Below are 18,548 nucleotides of genomic sequence, written 5' to 3' on the forward strand. Positions count from 1 at the left end.
ATTAACTCTTATTAAATACGCATTTCAAAAACTAAATCCTTTGTTAGATATGCACTTCAAAAACTAAATCCTTTTTCTATTTTATTTATTATATAACAACAAAAAGATAAGGTATTTGATTAAAACCGTTAGTTTGATCTTGATAAAAAAAATATTTTCAAACAGTCAAACATAAACAAAATTAAATGAACTGATAAGAATTAATTAAATTAAATGAAAAATAAAAAATAAATAAAAGTAATTTCGTAGCCAAATAAGCATGGATATTATTACACAGGACCAAAGAAACGGAAAAGTTATAAGCAAAACAAATAATACACCATAATGGGTCAGAACCAACAAAGACTGAAGGTTAGGAAAATTAGCATTATAAGAAATCTTTCATTAGTGTTTTGGAATAATTTATTCCTTAAATAATTAATACAAAAGCAAGTGCCGTAGTGCTAGTTGGTAGCCTCTCTCTCTCTCTACCTCAATGTATAATAACTAAAGAACAAAAAAACCATATAAATACGTAGCCATAGTAGTGTGCTACACAAAGCATATTCACCAACCACTTTCAAATTTCATTTCATTCAAACTTCCTTCTTCAATAAATATCACAGTATATTCACTCAACACACACCTTCATCACTTTATTTAATATCTTCTCATAAGTATTATATAACACCGATTAAGTTTTTTTTTTAATCATCACACTCAAAACAATATATTACTAAATAGATATGGGAGGAGGAGAATTCTGTGGAGGATTTTCACGGCTAAAAAAATCATTGACTCAAATAGAGAAATCCATAAACAACACCGTTTCAATGAGTTTCATCGGATCCTACTTCAAATTACAACAAAGAAACACTTGCTTCACAAGAGAACTCCGTGCCGCAACCGCCACTTTCCTCACGATGGCTTACATCATCACCGTCAACGCTACCATCCTAACCGCCTCCGGTGGAACCTGCTCCGCCGCCGACTGTTCACATCCGGCGACTCCAGATTGCACTCTGAAGCCAAATGCTGGCTACGAAACTTGTCTAGCAAAAACAAAAAATGATTTGGTAGTAGCCACTTCTGTTTCAGCTATGGTTGCTTCTATCGCTATGGGCTTATTAGCGAACCTTCCTTTGGGCCTTGCTCCAGGTATGGGGCCCAATGCTTATTTAGCTTTTAACCTTGTTGGTTACCATGGAAGTGGTTCACTTTCTTATCAAACTTCAATGGCTATTGTTTTTGTTGAGGGTTGTGCTTTTCTTTTAGCTTCTGCTTTTGGTTTAAGAGGCAAGCTTGCCAAGCTTATACCTCAGTCTATTAGGCTTGCTTGTGCTGCTGGTATTGGGCTTTTTATTGCTTTTGTGGGCTTGCAAGTTAATCAAGGTGTTGGGCTTATTGGCCCTGATGTGTCCAATTTGGTTACCATTACGGCCTGTAAAGTTATAGACCCGGAAACTGGGGCTTGTTTAGGTGGGAAGTTACAAAGCCCAAAATTCTGGCTTGGAGTTGTTGGTTTTCTTATAACAAGCTATGGTTTAATGAAGAATGTGAAAGGTAGCATGATTTATGGCATTCTTTTTGTGACATTTGTTTCTTGGTTTAGACATAGTGAAGTGACTTATTTTCCTGATACACCACTTGGTGATGGGAATTTTAGTTATTTTAAGAAAGTGGTTGATTTTCACAAGATTGAATCAACATTTTGGGTTATTAGTTTTAGTGAGTTCAATAAAAAAGAAGTTTGGGAGGCTTTGGCTACATTGTTTTATGTTGATGTAATTGCTTTGACTGGTGTGATGTATACAATGGCTGAGATTGGTGAGTTTGTAGATGAAAAAGGAAATTTTGAAGGTGAATACATGGCTTATATTGTTGATGCAGCTGGTACTATGGTTGGGTCAGCATTGGGTGTTACAACAACTGCAACATTTGTGGAATCAACGGCTGGGATGAAAGAAGGTGGCAGAACAGGATTAACGGCTGTGATTGTTGGTTTGTTTTTCTTTCTGTCATTGTTTTTTACTCCTTTGTTGTCAAGTGTTCCTCCATGGGCTATAGGTCCTTCACTAGTGATGGTTGGTGTGATGATGATGAAAGTTGTGAAGGATATAGATTGGAATAATATAAAAGAAGCTGTTCCAGCTTTTGTTATAATGCTTCTTATGCCTCTAACTTATTCCATAGCAAATGGGATTATTGCTGGTATTGGACTTTATGTTGCTCTTAGTCTTTTTGACTATGGTACCAGCACCATAAATTGGTTGGGGAAAATGAGAAGAAGGGTGATCAAAGAGCATAACCAAGTGTCGGCCACTGCAACAGGGGTTGACTCGGGTATTGAAATTATTTGAATTGTGGTTTCCAAACTGTTCTCCTATCTTATATATTATATAAATATAAAATAGCATAATAGTAGTAGTAGTAGCCTCCTTCACGCCAATGTCAGTGGATTTGTATTTATTTAATTAGTAGTTTCTTTTACTAAATTCAATTAGAAGTTATTATAGACTTTTTCTTTAATTTTTTTTATAACCATGATATAGTTACAAATTATGTATAGCTTCGGTGTACATGCAAGAGTCAGGAATTAAATATTTGATTGTGATCACTTGTGAGTCTTAGTATCGAGCACGGTATCAACCAAATATATAATTACTACATTGCATAAAATAATCTTAGCCATTGAAAGGATAAAATAATATTTTGAAATAATACATGTTTATGATGTTCTATTCAATTAAAAACGGCTAAATAAAAATTTCAGAAACGCAACTAAATAATGGCAGACAAGCACCACTTGAAACTAAAAAAGGTATCTTGTAATTGTCTCTATTCAATGGCAGACAAGCAAAGCAAGGAAATCTTTGAATACCTAAGGAGATTATATGATAATAACAATAGTAAGATTTAAGAATAGTACTCAAGTTTTCATTGATAGGAAGCTATTGTAGTACACAAGGCAAAGTGGTAGTAAAACAACACATAAACATTGCAGCATATGCCTCTAACATTGCAGCATATGATCTATTGACATCACTTGTGGTCTATATCTACAGTAATGATACGTTCGGACTGGTTCTCATCAGCTTGTTTGATATTGTTTGCTCTTTGAAAATCTAGTCATCTACTTGAAAATCTAGTCCCTTCAACGGACTGGCCACAATCTCCTTAGTGGATCCCTAAGTAACACCACCGTCTTCTTCAGTTAATTAAAATGATTAATTAATTTTCATGTCAAAAAATAATAATACACCACGTAGCCAAAGCCAAGCTAAGTCGGCCGGTAGCGGCGGCGCGCGTGGTGGTCAATATTGCTTGCGTTCTCCCTCCTTCACAAAATTGAGGTGTCCCTTGGGGCCCTCCCCAAGTTCCTTACCTCCACCTTATATACCCTACTAGTGTGTGGTATCCCTCCAATGTGGGACTTCTCAATTTTTTCAATTCACAACAACATTAGCTCTCATAAATGTCATCATTATCTCCAATAAATTTTCATTAAACCATCATCATTTCCAACAATCCCCCACTTGAATTTAAAAAATAGGTTTTTGAATAGCGTCAAACGCTTCTATAAGATTGTGCATAAACAAATGTGTCTCTTGACTTGAACCTTTGCATAGCAAGTAAGATTCAAATTCAACAATAGTGACTCGTAGTCTTGAACTTTATCTCTGACATCAAACTCACACACAACCTTTTCATTAGGTGTATTCTCAAAAGCCCGTGCATTTAGGGTCATGCACGTGCATCTCAGTATAGTGAACGCTCTAGGAATTCTGCCTCGAAATTCCATAGGAAGCGGCCCCCACTTCCACATTCACGTAGGTGAGTCTATCAAGAGTACTCTTGTAGCTAGGTACTCCACTCCACATAGAGTATAGATCTCATTAAGAGTTTCTATTATCTCATCATTTTATCGCTTCAGGAATCATGCTTCTCATATATAATATAACATGTTCATCTCATATCACTATGACTTGTTATTACCCATTGGGCCTAATTCTTGGGATCTCCAGTCTTTTAGGTCAGGTTACCATCATAAGTGACTCATTGATCTATAGGCAATAGTCTCATCCTTTTGGATGTATTAAGGACTTTCTCTCTAGCCAATCCTTTCGTCAAAGGATCTGCTAAATTTTCATCAATGCGTACATGATCCACTATAACAGCTCCTTTAGAAAGTAATTTTCTAACTGTGTTGTGCTTACGACGTATTTTTCGTCTCTTACCGTTGTAATAACGATTCTCAATTTTTGCAATAGTTGTTGTACTATCGCAGTGGATCAACACGGCTGGCAACGACCTTTCCAACAAAGGGATCTCTGCTAGCAAGCATCTCAGCCAACTTGCTTCTTCACTAGCAGTAGCTAGTGCTATCATTTCAGACTCCATAGTGGACTGAGCCAATATCGTCTGTTTCTTCGATTTCCATGATACAACACCACCGGCTATACTAAAGACATAGCCACTAGTTGCTTTGAAGTCATATGATAATGTGTTCCAATCAGCATCACTGTATCCTTCAAGAACAGCAGGAAATCTTCGATAATGTAATCTGAGACTCATTGTCCTTTTAATGCATCTCGTGACTCTTTCGATAGCGTCTCAATGCTTCATACTAGGTCTACTAGTAAACCTGCACAATAATCTCACGACATAGGCAATGTCGGGTCTAGTACAATCAGTGGCATACCTGATACTGCCAATGATGCTCGCATATTCAGTTTGTCTAACACCTTCACTAGAGTTCTTGAAAAGTTTTACACTCGGATCATATGGTGTGCAAGCAGGTTTACAGTCAAAGTAATTATATTTCTTTAGGATCTTTTCAACGTAGTGAGATTGATCCAAAGAAATTCCCTTTTCTAACCTAGTAATCTTGATGCCAAGGATTACATTCGCTTCTCCGAGGTCTTTCATATCAAAGTTGCTACTCAACAATGATTTCACATTATTTACAGCATGATTGTTTGAACCAAATATGAGTAAGTCGCCATTTTCATACTTGTAATAAATGCATTTGTCACTTTTATTCACTTTAAACTCATTCGACATAATCAAGTTATCAAATTTTCCATGTCATTGCTTAGGAGCTTATTTAAGACCATACAGAGATTTATCTAACTTACAGACCTTGTCTTCTTGTCCGTGAATTACAAAACCTTCAGGTTGTTCCATATAAATTTCTTCTTCCAAGTCACCATTTAAAAAGGTTGTTTTAACATTCACCTGGTGTATCACCAGGTTATGAATAGCCGCAAGTGATATAAGCACCCTAATGGATGTTAGTCTAGTGACCGGTGAGAAAGTGTCGAAGAAATCTATATTTTCTCTTTGTCTAAAACCTTTGGCTACAAGGTATGCCTTGTACTTATCAATAGATCCATCGGGTTTTAGTTTCCTTTTCAAAATCCATTTACAACATATTGGTATGCAACCATAAGGCAAGTCTATCAAATGCCAGGTCTTGTTAGACTCTAGAGAATCAATTTCATCGTTTATAGCTTATTGACATAGATTTGCATCCAATGATGATAGAGGTTCTTTAAGATTTGCAGGATCCTCTTCTAAATTATAGGCCATGTATTCTGGTCCATAATCTTTAGCAACTCTTACTCTCTTACTCCTTCGAGTTTCTGTTTCGTCTTGTTTGTTGCTTTCAGTGCTTGTTGACACAGGAACTTGACAATGTTCGCTGCCCCCATTATTTCTCGATTTGAAAGGGAATTTATTTTCATAGAAGTCAACATCATTTGATTTTATGATCACTTTTGCATTTAGGTCATAAAACCTATACGCTTTGTTGTTTACTGCATACCCAATGAATACACATTCATAGGCTCTACTTGCGACATTAATTCGCTTGGGATCGGGGATTTTGACATAAGCCAGACAACTCCATTTTCGAAGATAACACAAGTTGGGCTGTCTTTTCTTCATTATCTCATAAGGAGATGTTTTGCTTTTAGAATTATGAACTCTATTCAAAACATAGAAAACCGTCAAAATAATTTCCCCCTACCAGTGAGATGCAGCATCAGAGTTAAGTGTAATAGCAACAACTAATTCAGTAAGAGTTTTATTCTTTCTTTCAGCTTTACCATTCATTTCAGGTGAATACGGTGCAATAGTTTCATGTATAATTCCTTGCGTTTTATAAAACTCATTAAACAAACTGGAATCATACTTTGTTTCTCTATCACTACGAAACCTTTTAATCTTTTTACTAAATTGATTTTCAATCTCAGTTACAAATATTTTAAACATGTCAAGTGCTTCACTTTTATTTTTCATAAGATATACAAAAGTAAAGTCAGAACAATCGTCAATAAAAGTGATAAAATAATATTTTTCATTTCTGGTTAGCGTTCCATCAAGTTCACATATGTCAGAGTGTATTATGTATAGAGGTTCAGATTCTCGAACTACTGATTTATGTGATCTCTTTGTTATTTTAGCTTGACTGCAGAAATCGCATTTTTCGAAATCTTTTATAGATAACTTAGGAATTAAGCTTAAATTACTTAAGTTTGAAATCACACGTTTGTTCATATGACAGAGTCTAGCATGCCAAATATTAAAATCACACAACATGTAAGGAAAAGGAGACATCTTATTCATTTCAACATTCAATTTAATAATGTCATCAATGGCGTACCCTTTCCCAACAAAAATACCATTTTTAGAAATGGTGTACAAATCTACCCCTATAGACTGCGTAAACCCTACCTTATTGAGAAGAAACCTTGAGACCAGATTCTTTCTTATTTCTGGAGTGTGCATGACATCCTTCAGAATTAATGTATTTCTAGAGGTGAATATTAGTTCCACATCTCCAATGCCAACAACATTAGTGGTGTGAGAATCTCCCAACAGCACTTTCTTATCTTCAGCAGCGTATGTTTTAAACATAGCACGATCATAACAGACATGGCGTGAGGCGTCAGTGTCTATCCACCATCCATCTGATCCACCAACAAGGTTGATCTCAGTTATCATAGCAATGAATTGCTTTTCGGTCAAGTTAGCCTGATTTGCAGCGCCTGGCTTGTTCCTACACTTGCGTGCCATATGACCCTCTTTCCCACAGTAGAAACAGAGAAAGGGGAGATGACCATTTCTATGAGGTGGTGGCTGCCTAGCAATTGGGACCTTTGGAGGGTTTCTATTCTTGTTGTTGTTCTTTGAAGTGTGATTCTGATTCTTTTGTTGTTTGCCATTTGGCTTCAGAACTGCTTCAATGAATTTCTTTTTCTTGTTATTTGCCACAAGAAGAATTTCATCTTTCTGGTCTTACTTACGAGATTCCTCCTCAATTCTAAGGCGATCTATCAGACTTTCTAGAGAAAATTCTTTAGTTTTATGCCTAAGAGAATTTTTAAAATCTTTCCAAGCAGGGGGCAGTTTGTCAATAATAACAGCAATCTGAAACTGTTCATTTAGGGACATACCTTCAGAGAAGATCTCGTGAGCAATTTTCTGGATTTCATGAGACTGAACTTCCACTGATCTGTCATCTGATATTTGAGGTAGCGGCTAACGGCATACTTTTTGGCTCCAACTTCCTCAGTATCATATTTCTTCTTTAGAGCATCCCAAACCTATTTAGCAGTATTGCTGTCGGAACTGTAGTAATCATACAGATCATCAGCAAGTCCATTAAGAATATAATTCTTACATAAGTAATCATTATGTTCCCATTGGGTTAATTCAACAATTATCTTATCCCTTTCTGATTGTTCACCTTCTTCTGGTACAACAGGAATGTCATCCTTCAAAATGTTGGCAAGCTTTTTCGTGGTTAGAAAAAACATCTTTTGTTGCCATCGTACCGATGTATATGACGTATATATATTAGACTCAAATTTCTTTCATGCAAATTTTTAGAAATAGTTTAAATTTAACAAATTTATCAATATAATTGAGTATTTATCAAAAACCAATAAATAAACACACAGTCAAAAAAACACCGAGATTGGAAGGAGAAAAAATTGATAACGTCTAGTAAGAATAAAAGAATGGCCACCTGCGTAAAGGAGAAGAAAAGACGCAACTAATAATGCAAAGGGCAATTTGTGATTTTCATATAAAGTCTGGATAATTGCATTAATTAAATAGTGCGTCCTCTTTCTCTTCCATCTCTGCAAGAGCGAAATGCGAGATGCTATCATCTCTAACTTTTCATTTTGTAGTCATCATGTTTTTAACAAAAGAAACACATCTATCGTATAAATATAAAATACCATACTATGTGAGTGTGGTGAATCTGAGTATCGGTATCACCCAAATTTATAATTACTTGCATAAAATAATGTTAACAGTTGAAATAATATTTAAAACTACTACATGTTTATGATTTCTATTATATTAAAAACCGGTAAATAAAAATTTCATAAACCCAACTAAAATAATGGCAGACAAGCACCGCTTGAAACTAAAAAGCTATTTTGTAAGTGTCTCTATTTAATGACAGACAAGCAAGGAAATCTTTGAATGTCCGAATGACATGAAGCAATGATCTCAATTGATACGTAAGGAGATTATATGATAATAACAATAAGAAGATTTAAGAATTGTACTCAAGTTTTCGTTGATAGGAAGCTATTGTAGTACACAAGGCAGAGTGGTAGTAAAACAACACCTAAACATTGCAACATATGCCTCTAACATTGCAGCATACGATCTATTGACATCACTTGTGGTCTATATCTACAGTAATGATACGTTCGGACCGGTTCTCAACCTGGAAAACACACACATCAGCTTGTTTGATATTGTTTGCTCTTTGAAAATCTAACCATCCACTTGTCAACCAGGTTTCTTCAACGTAAAGGACTGGCCACAATCTCCTTAGTGGATCCCTAAGTAGCACCACCGTCCTCTTCATTCTTAATCTTTTGGGGTGAGGTAAGGACAAGCTTTTTGGCAATTTCTGCAGTAAATGTAAGTTCATATGGTCAACCACAAGCCATTAATAATTAGAACCTAAATGAGAGTAGTAAATTTTAGCATTCAAAATAGAAGAAAAAAAAACTAGTTATTGGCTAGTGCAATACAACCATCAACTCTGCTCCTATAATCCCAGTTTGTAAAGAACAATTCATTTATAACATAAACTATGTAACACTGTATATAAACACAAGCTCAGATAGGTTAGTTTCATACAAGACACCCGTTATCAGTGAGCACCACACAGGTGACAGTTGCAGCAGTTTCAAAGTCACTCTCAATATCTTCATTAAACTCTCTCTTAAAAGTCTCTGGCAACCCTGCGATCAAACAGGTTATTGTAAGTGCAGACAAATGCATGCAAACACAAGTGATGATAGTGAGAAACACAGAAAAACACCTGTCACATTCGATTGATCATTGAGGCTGCACGATTTTGGAGTCATGTCCATAGGCACTTCCTTCACTTCACCTGAAATTATAATAACAGAATGATGACTTTGGGTGAATCAATTGGTACCTCTGAGAAAGAAAAAAAAAATATAGATTGAAAAGACACACCATAGTGAATTTGATCATCTAAGAGATTGGAGATCTCGTTAAACCTCTGCTTGGTGTTCCAAAAACCATCAATATCAATATGCAAAGCATGGTAGAAGCATAGCATTTGAAAAATTACATATATTAAAAATAAAAAATGAACTAGCTCTAAGCTAGTGTAACCAGAATCTGTGGTACCAAAATCCCAGTTTGTGAGGCAAAATCAAATTATAGCATAAACGATACAAAAATGTATTAAAACAAGCTCAAATAGGGATAGTTAATTTCTCACAAGACAGTCATTATCAGTGGGCACCACGCATGAGACAGCGGATGCAGTTTCAAAGTGTCTCTCATTATCTTGATTAAACTCTCCCTCTGGCAACTCTGCAATCAAACAGATTTAACTGTGAGGCAGAATCCGGTAATGTAAGTGCTGACAAATGTATGCAGCCACAAATGATGATAGAGTGAAACACAAAGGAAAGCACCTGTAGCATGTAATTGATCATTGGAACTGCACATTTTGGGAGTCATGTTCATAGGGACTTCCTTTATTTCACCTGAAACCATAACACATGATTACTTCAAAGGAATCAAATGGCTACTCTCTGGAAGAAAAAATATATATAAACTGAAAAGACACACCGATGTGAATTTGAGCATCTATGAGATTTGTGATCCCATTGAACCTCTCTCCGGATACTGCCGCCTGATCACTTCCTAAAAATAAGCCAATGTAATGAATATAAAAAAAAATAACTGAAGGAAATCATCACACATATTACAAGAAATAAACCATGATGTCTAGAGCCATACAAGAGTGTAAAGAAACCAAGTTGTGAAATATTTATCTGATCCATTAACAAATCGAAGTAATTCTGTTAACTATAGTACCTAAGTTCTCAGAAAAATTGTATTCTTGAAATTCCATATTGGACATAATGGATTTGTTTTCTTCATTTTCTTCAAGTATCAAAGCAGAAGTCATGTCATATGCGCTTTTGTCTGTTGCACCAAAAGAATTGTTTCTTCCAAATAATTCAAGTTTAGATGCATATGAGGCATCCCCTGTACCCAACACCTCTTCGAACATAGGATCAATGTTAAAAAAATCTACATCATTTTGATACATACGGGATGTTATGCAACATGTGTCTACAATTTGTTCTAATGTGCGCATAGTTTTACCCCTTCCATCATCATTATCATTTTCTGTGCTATTTTGTGCTCCTCCTAAATCATCCTCCATACAACCTCTGTCAGGAGAGCCACTTCTGCATCTACTTCTCTTTTTCCTATTTTTTTTCTTAGAAAACTCAAGCCTTTCACAGATGGACTTATCATAGATCTTGACATCAAAGTCCAACTTGTTAATGCAATTGAATACCACAAGATATCCAATATCAAGCCCATGATTCAATGAGAAAACATCCCATCCTTCCTTAAAAGCAAAAGAACCATCATCATTTGACACTGTTACAACCCAACGCTGACCACTTGAATCCTCCAAGTTGATTTTCTTATTAACCAAGAGTGGCATAGTATGCTTTAACTTAGAAGGAAGGTACTGCAGTTTACAAAGATGTCAAAAATATACAAGATCATATTCACAAACATGAAGCAAAACAAGAAACAACAAAAATAAATGAATGTACTATAAAACCAAGGTTTAGAAAATAAATTCTCGCTTGTATATTGTCATAGCAGCAGAATCAAATCATGTGAACTGTTGAAACATTTTGTAACATTACAAAAGTTTTAACACCAAATAAATACTTAGGAGTGTGAGCCTTTACATGCCTCAAAGTAATCCTGATATACTTACATCTTAGGCAAATAAATACTTAAGGAGTGTGAGCCTTTACATGCCTCAAATTAATCTATACTTTCGATTTTTCTCTATGTTTGTGGCTTGTGCTCTATGTTTAGGGTTCGTGATCAATGATTTTCGTGATGTTTGATTGATTAGTTTGAGCTAGTTTCATCTTATTCATGGTGCTAGTTTCATCCTATTTTTTCCGGTTAAACCCAAATAGATTACATAAATTGAATTTACATAACCTACATGAGCTTAATTTTTCACATGCACGAACGGGAACTAAATTCACATAGGTTATATGAGTTCAGGTAACCTATGAGTTTAACTTGAAAACAACATAGGTAAGTAAAGGAATTAATTTATAGACATTGACGGTATACATATATTTTACACCTTTAATTACTCATAGAAAGTCATATTATTAAATGTTTAACTTTTATCATAATTATTTTTAAAATCATATATATATATATATATATGGATGGTTATGATGCCTTGAAAATCCATAACAATTCAATTCTTCGCAATTAACTATTAAATAAAAATAAAGTAGCACCATAAAAAAACGAACAATGAAGTGAAATTAACACGAAGCAAGTTAGAAATATAACAAATGAAAAGGAAAATTAAATGTTGGAGAGGGTGATGGTGTACCAAAACTGAGAAATCGTTTTGACTAAGTATGAACCTGTAGAAAGAGGTAGGCGATGATGGTGTGGTTGTTCGGTGAAACAATCGACAGTTGTGAATACAAGACCTACATACTTGTGGATTACGACCCATTGTACTCTTCTTCTCGGTGTTCTGAATTGAAAATGAAAATGAAGCACTGGACGAGAGGTGAATATAACGTGAGTAAAAAATGAAAATGATGAACTGTGATAGTACTAAATGTTTGGGATTCTGAGTTCAGAGATTGATTGCTTGCTCTGCACGTTTTCCCTGGAAGGAGAGTTAATGTGACAGAAATTCTGACACGTTATGACGCAAGAGTTCTCCGTTTGGTGAGACGTTTAAAAAAGCTTTGGATTCTAGTCTGCGGTGAAAAGACATAAAAAATTTAATTTTCAATCCTCCTCTCCTCTGTATACCTGAAATTAATCATATTTTATTAAAAGATTGACCGTAGATTTTATTCTCTTATTTTAATTGTATTATAAAAGTAGTTTTTTTTATTTTCTTTTTCTTCCGTTTTTGTCAGAATTTTAATTAAAAGCATGATGAACTGTTATTTTGTTGAATTTGTTTAAGCGACACAGAATTTCAATATCTCGTGATATAACAATTGTATCTGAAATTTATTATCATAAATGGTGTGGTGTGATTTAAAAAAAATATATTTTTTCAAATTTTTGACTAAAATTTTATTTCATTGACCAAAACTGGAGGATAAATAAAATGGGGGGATTACTTTCGTGATTCAGTTAAAATACAAGGATCAAAACTTCAATTAAGTCTTTATTAAAATTTAATATTTATGATTTTTTTAAATAATTATTTAAAATATTTTAGATGAAGTGATTTATATATATTTTATAAATTCTAAAAAAAAGTACAATTAAAATCTCTAAAAATATCATTTTTAAATTATAACACAATTTATTTTTTATTTAATTAATAATATGTAAATAATAAATAGTTTTAAATTAGATACCATATGTCATGTCAGTTTTATTGTGTCAAACTATTGATTTTTAGTTAAAAAACTAATAAATAATTAAAATTTTCAAATTTTTAAATATAAATATTAATTATGTTAATTGATAAAAATAGATGAATTAAAACTTCAATTAAACTTTTATTTTTTAATGAAATGGTAAATAATAATTTAAGCTTATATATACAATTAGTTTCTACAAACTACAATAAATTTGATTTTAATTTATGCGAAATAAAAAATTAAAAAAAATGTGTATATATATATATATTTAATTTTTTTAATTTTTGTAAAAAAATTGGTGATGGTCATTACAAAAAATTGATATTGTATTTTATTTTTCAAAATATATCAATTAACATTGGGACAAAATCAATCAGTGCAGATATATATATTTTGCACCGTATATTAAGAGAAAAAACATCACACACTAACTAGTTGAGAAGAGTTTATTATAAATAAAAAATGCACTTGTAATTGTAATTGAAGATGAGATTCAACCAAAGTCGTCACAAAGTATTAATAGTATGAGCAACATGGGATCAACCATTGTCATAACAAAATTACGTCATGTCCGAAAAGTTGTCTTAAATTATTAATAGCATCAGCAACATGGGAACTTGTCTCCAAATATTTTGGATATGCTAGAATATCACATATAGTAATTGTTTTATTTATGTTTTGTAATGACATTTTGCTAAAACATTGGTAAGTAATGGTTTAACATTTTGATTAAATTTATGTTATGTAATGGTTCTACATTTTAATTTTGTAGGTCTAAAAATACCGGTCTATTTATATTTTATGATGATTCTTTTTATTATCACTTTTGATTTGTAATAAAACTTACTTCAACCAGTTAATGTATGGTGCAAAATATATATTTTTATTAATTAGTTTGTCCCACAATTAGATAATTTAATTGAAAGAAGAAAAAAAAATTGACGTGCACTTTTCTCAATAACAAAAATAAAATTTATTGCATTTTGCACATATTAATTGTATATGTAAACTTAATAACTTTTTATTATTTTGTTAAAAAACTAACAATGTTATACATTAAAAACTAAAAAAGAAACACTTACACTTTGCAATTATTTAAACTAAAAAAATCATTTGCATATACTAAAATTAAATTTATTGTATTATGCATAAATTAATTTTATATTTAAGTAATAAAAATTTGTTTTGGTGCAAAATTACAGCCATGTGCTTATCAATTAAGATATGTTTAATATAAAATCACTATAATTTTATTAATGATTTATAAAAAAAAATAAAACATCATTTGTCACCAACTTTGTTTGATTTTAATTTTGTAAAAAAATATTGTAAATAATGAATTAAACTATAATATTTATTTTTAATTGTGAAATAGTTTTACAAATTTAATAAAATAAAATTTTAACTGAGTATTAGTGAAGAGAAAAATAAATAAATTTAAAATAAAATTAACGAGACTAACTAGATAATGATGTTAAATGAAAAAGAGAAAAATAATTAAAAATAAAAATTTATGAAATAAACAATGTTAACCTCACATTTAATTACCTCTTTAATTCATTATTGGGTAAAAAGTATTTTTGATGGAAATTTAAATTTGTAGGTTATATTTGTAGAGTGTAAATTTCTTCCCTCTTTCTTTTTTAGAACAAATACTAAATCATTTTTTCCAAGTTACACTCCATTAATATCCTTCTTTTCAAATTTTTAACTATTACCTTTTTCTCTTTTTATTATTCTCTTTTTCCATTTATTCCTCATATTATATTGTTTGTATTTTTCTATTTCAGTTCCTCTTATCATGGAAATCAAATCAATTTTTTTTATTTTGTTTGTGTTTCATTTGATTTTTTTTTAATTATTTTTTTTTACTAAAATACCACACTTCTAAAAAATAATATATAAATATTCTACTTTTTAGTCTCAGTTACTGAATGCAACTTGGAAATGCAAAGATGCAAAGCAAATTTTTTTTCAAAATTTTTTTATCCTTAATTTTTATATATATTGTCATTTTATTAATATTGTTAATTATTATTTAATAAATTATAAATAATTAAAATATTTAAATACTATTAATAAACTAAAATACGTTACTAAATGATAATAACTTTAATAACATTATAAATTTTAATAATAATACAAAGAATAATAATTTTAATAATAAAAAGAAAATTATATTAAAAAAATACATTAAATTAAAAGAAAAAAATACATTAAATTAAAGAACAAATATCGCAAATTAAAAAAAGTACATCAAATTTAAATTAATTATTTCCATCTAAATGGCCTCCTTTTCTGCATCTACGCGATCTTCAAACTCATCTAACCATTTGTACGACTTGAGTTTGTTGTAGTTATCCTCAATTTGATCATTATCCTCGTTATAATATATATGTGGATTAGAACCACTATCACTTGCTTTCGTATAATTTTGAGTTTTGACGTTATACATGGAATAAAAAACAACATAAGCTGACTCAAGAGTTGTACAATGAGTACCAAATAAATTATAGAAAATTCTGCTCCATGTCGGATTAATGGGAGTTGGTATTGTTGGCACTAAATGAACGTAGTACTGAGTCGTTATATCTACAGATTCATGTAGATGTGGTGGTGATGATAAAGACGATGTTTGGTGCATGGTATGTTGTTGTAGGATTGATTGAGGAGTTGAGTGAACATCAAGATATGTCGAAGGTTGCAAACGTGGATCACACATGTATCTTTCTATATATATATATATATATATATATATATATTTGGTGTGATGTCTGAACCAATTCATATATTCTTTATTGTGGCGTAAAACACATTATACGAATTGACCTTGCAATACGTAATTGCGACGTTAATTTCAATGTTGAATCTCATATTTCCAAACCACACTCCAATTATCATCAATGACACGCCTCATGTCGACCTCATGGTAGATTGTCACATCCTCCGGAGGTTGCTGAATTTGTTGATGGAAGCTGAACTGAAGTGCGACTCTATCTGCATGATGTTTTTCGACGATATGATAACAATGTAGATAGGTACATGCAATTCAAGTGTTCATCTCTTGTTCGGTTACCTCGTGTTGGAATCCGAGATACGGTCTATAATGAAACTGATATGTTAAAAAATAAACTAAAGTAAATATTAAGAGGTATAAAAAAATATAATTAAAAAGTGCAACTAGATGTGAATGAATATATATTATTTCCCTGAATCATCATAAAATCGATTTTATTCTGGTATCCTTCTATATCATTGTGAGGAACTCTACTGAAATTTAGACCACCAGAATTAGATCTATCGAATATATAAAAAATAAAAATATAATAAAATTAGTAATATGGTAAGTAATAAGTTTAATATATATATATATATATATATATATATATATATATATATAAATTATTTGCAATAGTTACTTTTGTGCAAGTGGAAATATTCATCCACTGGTGTGTCTAGAGCAACACAAGTCAAACGATACTATGCACAATTTTGCAACAACAATGCACATCCTTCCATCGATATTAAGTCGGGTTTCGTAGCAAGGCATAATTCTCTATAGATCCTTGTTAAAACTGTCGAACTCCAACTATATTATGATGCTTTATTTAAATCGCCAAAGAGTTAAATATATTTAAAATGTACACGATTGTTGGATTTGTCCGCCATCAATAATCCTACAATCATACGTAGTATATATGCTCAAGATGATGCTTGCTTTTCTAATTCGGATGCATTTGCATCAACCTCGTCAAAAGTATTTTTAAGCCATTTTTTTTAAATAAAATTATCCATCGTTGCTCCCTCAGGTGGAATAACTCATAAGTATTCTTGACAAACATCTTTACCATTCACAAAATTTGAACTGCTAACAGGAAAACCGTAAACAATTTTTCCTAAAATTTAGCATATGTCTTCTAAAGTTATTGTGCACTCACCTATTGGGAGATGAAAAATATGAGTTTATGGTCTCCATCTTTCAATCATAACAATAATCAGACCGACATCTACTTTGTAGTTTCCAAGTTTGATCACTTCACCAAATCCGACATGTTGCAAATACGGTAATATGGCTTCGTTCGGTTTTTTGTTGACGTGACCATGACATTTCAGTTTGTCCTTGGAGGATAGTTGAAATTAATAATATATAAAGTACTACGATAATATATTTGAAAATAATATACATGACAATAATATAAAATACTCAATATATATGAGACTAATATAAAATACTTACAAATGCGTTAATGTATCAAATTTCAGCTATGTAATTCGTAGATAATTCCATCAGTAAAACAGAAAATTTGACTTGAACGTTGAAGAAATGTCCAACTATGTGATTTAAGAAATTTAGATTAAGAACGTTGGAGGAAGTGTGTTTGAGAACGTTTGTTTGGAGTCTTTATATAGGAAATCGTAAGGTTAGGTAGCGATCCGCCCCGTTAGTGATCTATTTGGGACGTCACATTTTATAAAACAGGGACACTGCTTTGGTGAGTGCAATCAACATATTATAAAACAAATACACTATTTTCAACCATGGTAAAACAACACACATCAATTTTAGTTTATGGCCAGATATACACAGAAATATGCACAACTTTTATAAAATCGGAAATACGTAAAATCAATAGTCATAAAGTCGATAGTTTTGATAGGAGCAACCATACTTTCACGGTCCCCGAGACGGTAAATCCAAGAGAAGGCAACCAATTGGTCATTTCAGTGCAAACGTTCTTAACAATTGATGCGTATGTGGGGAATATCAAACTAAACATATGTCTTGTTCACATGATAACAATATGTTCTAACATCAAATATGGTCATTTTAGTCTACAACAAAGCGTTCCAATCCATACCAAACGAATGATATTGGCAACAATATGAAGGTGCTAAGGTGTGTCACAATCCACTAATGCGGATAGTTAAGAAAAGTCGTCCAAATATCAAATGCATTAGAACATAAATGGACAGACACTACAGATAGAGTCCTAAGAAAGTGCATATTATGTCGGGTATCTAGTCATACTACGAAACATTGTCCACACGATGGTGACACATCTACTCAAAATTTATGTAATTTTTCTTTTTAATTTAATGTATTTTTATTTTATTGTATTAATATAATTTTCTTTTTATTATTATCACTATTAAAATTAATAATACTATTATTCTTTTTATTATTATTATTATTATTAAAATTTATAATATTATTAAAATAAAATTATTTATTAATATATTTTATTTTTTAATAATATTATGAGTTTTTAAATATTTTAATTATTTATAATTTACTAAATATTAATTAACAATATTAATAAAATGGGAATATATATATATATATATGGTCGCATCGCGGAGATGCAACCTTTTATTAAGAATAAAAAAATAATAATTCAGATCGCATCTCTAAGCTACGATCATCAACTCGGGCTAAAAAATAGGACATTTGTGTATTATTTTTTAAAATTACGACATTTTAATAAATAAAAAGAAGGATATAAAAAAAAATCGTTTCATTTGTTTTGCGAGTTTCTATATTTCCTATTCTTTTTACTGGTAGAGATATAAGATATATATATATATATA

General features: G+C 31.7%; 2 protein-coding genes across 3 annotated transcripts; one reads left to right on the top strand and one right to left on the bottom strand.

The window, feature by feature from the left end:
• The first annotated feature begins 528 nt into the window (after positions 1-528).
• LOC101495347 (adenine/guanine permease AZG2) lies at positions 529-2,596 on the top strand. Its single transcript, XM_004501771.4, has one exon. It carries the CDS (start codon positions 726-728, stop codon positions 2,337-2,339), a length of 1,614 nt encoding a protein of 537 aa, XP_004501828.1. The 5' UTR covers positions 529-725; the 3' UTR covers positions 2,340-2,596.
• A 5,888-nt stretch (positions 2,597-8,484) lies between these two features.
• Positions 8,485-12,291, bottom strand: LOC101495675 (B3 domain-containing protein Os01g0905400-like). Of its 2 annotated transcripts, none has more exons than XM_004501772.4 (9): positions 11,954-12,291; positions 10,375-11,047; positions 10,126-10,200; positions 9,969-10,040; positions 9,770-9,864; positions 9,499-9,544; positions 9,338-9,409; positions 9,154-9,257; positions 8,485-8,920 (listed from the first exon to the last, which is right to left on the bottom strand). In XM_004501772.4, the coding sequence occupies exons 1-9, from the start codon at positions 12,080-12,082 to the stop codon at positions 8,681-8,683; spliced, it is 1,506 nt and encodes a 501-aa protein (XP_004501829.1). In that variant the 5' UTR covers positions 12,083-12,291; the 3' UTR covers positions 8,485-8,680. The 2 variants fall into 2 exon arrangements, with proteins under 2 accessions (XP_004501829.1, XP_012571721.1); XM_012716267.3 differs by having other exon boundaries at positions 11,988-12,290.
• Between the last annotated feature and the right edge of the window lie 6,257 nt (positions 12,292-18,548).

This window comes from Cicer arietinum, chromosome 5 (genome assembly GCF_000331145.2).
Source record: "Cicer arietinum cultivar CDC Frontier isolate Library 1 chromosome 5, Cicar.CDCFrontier_v2.0, whole genome shotgun sequence".
Lineage (NCBI taxonomy): Eukaryota > Viridiplantae > Streptophyta > Magnoliopsida > Fabales > Fabaceae > Cicer > Cicer arietinum.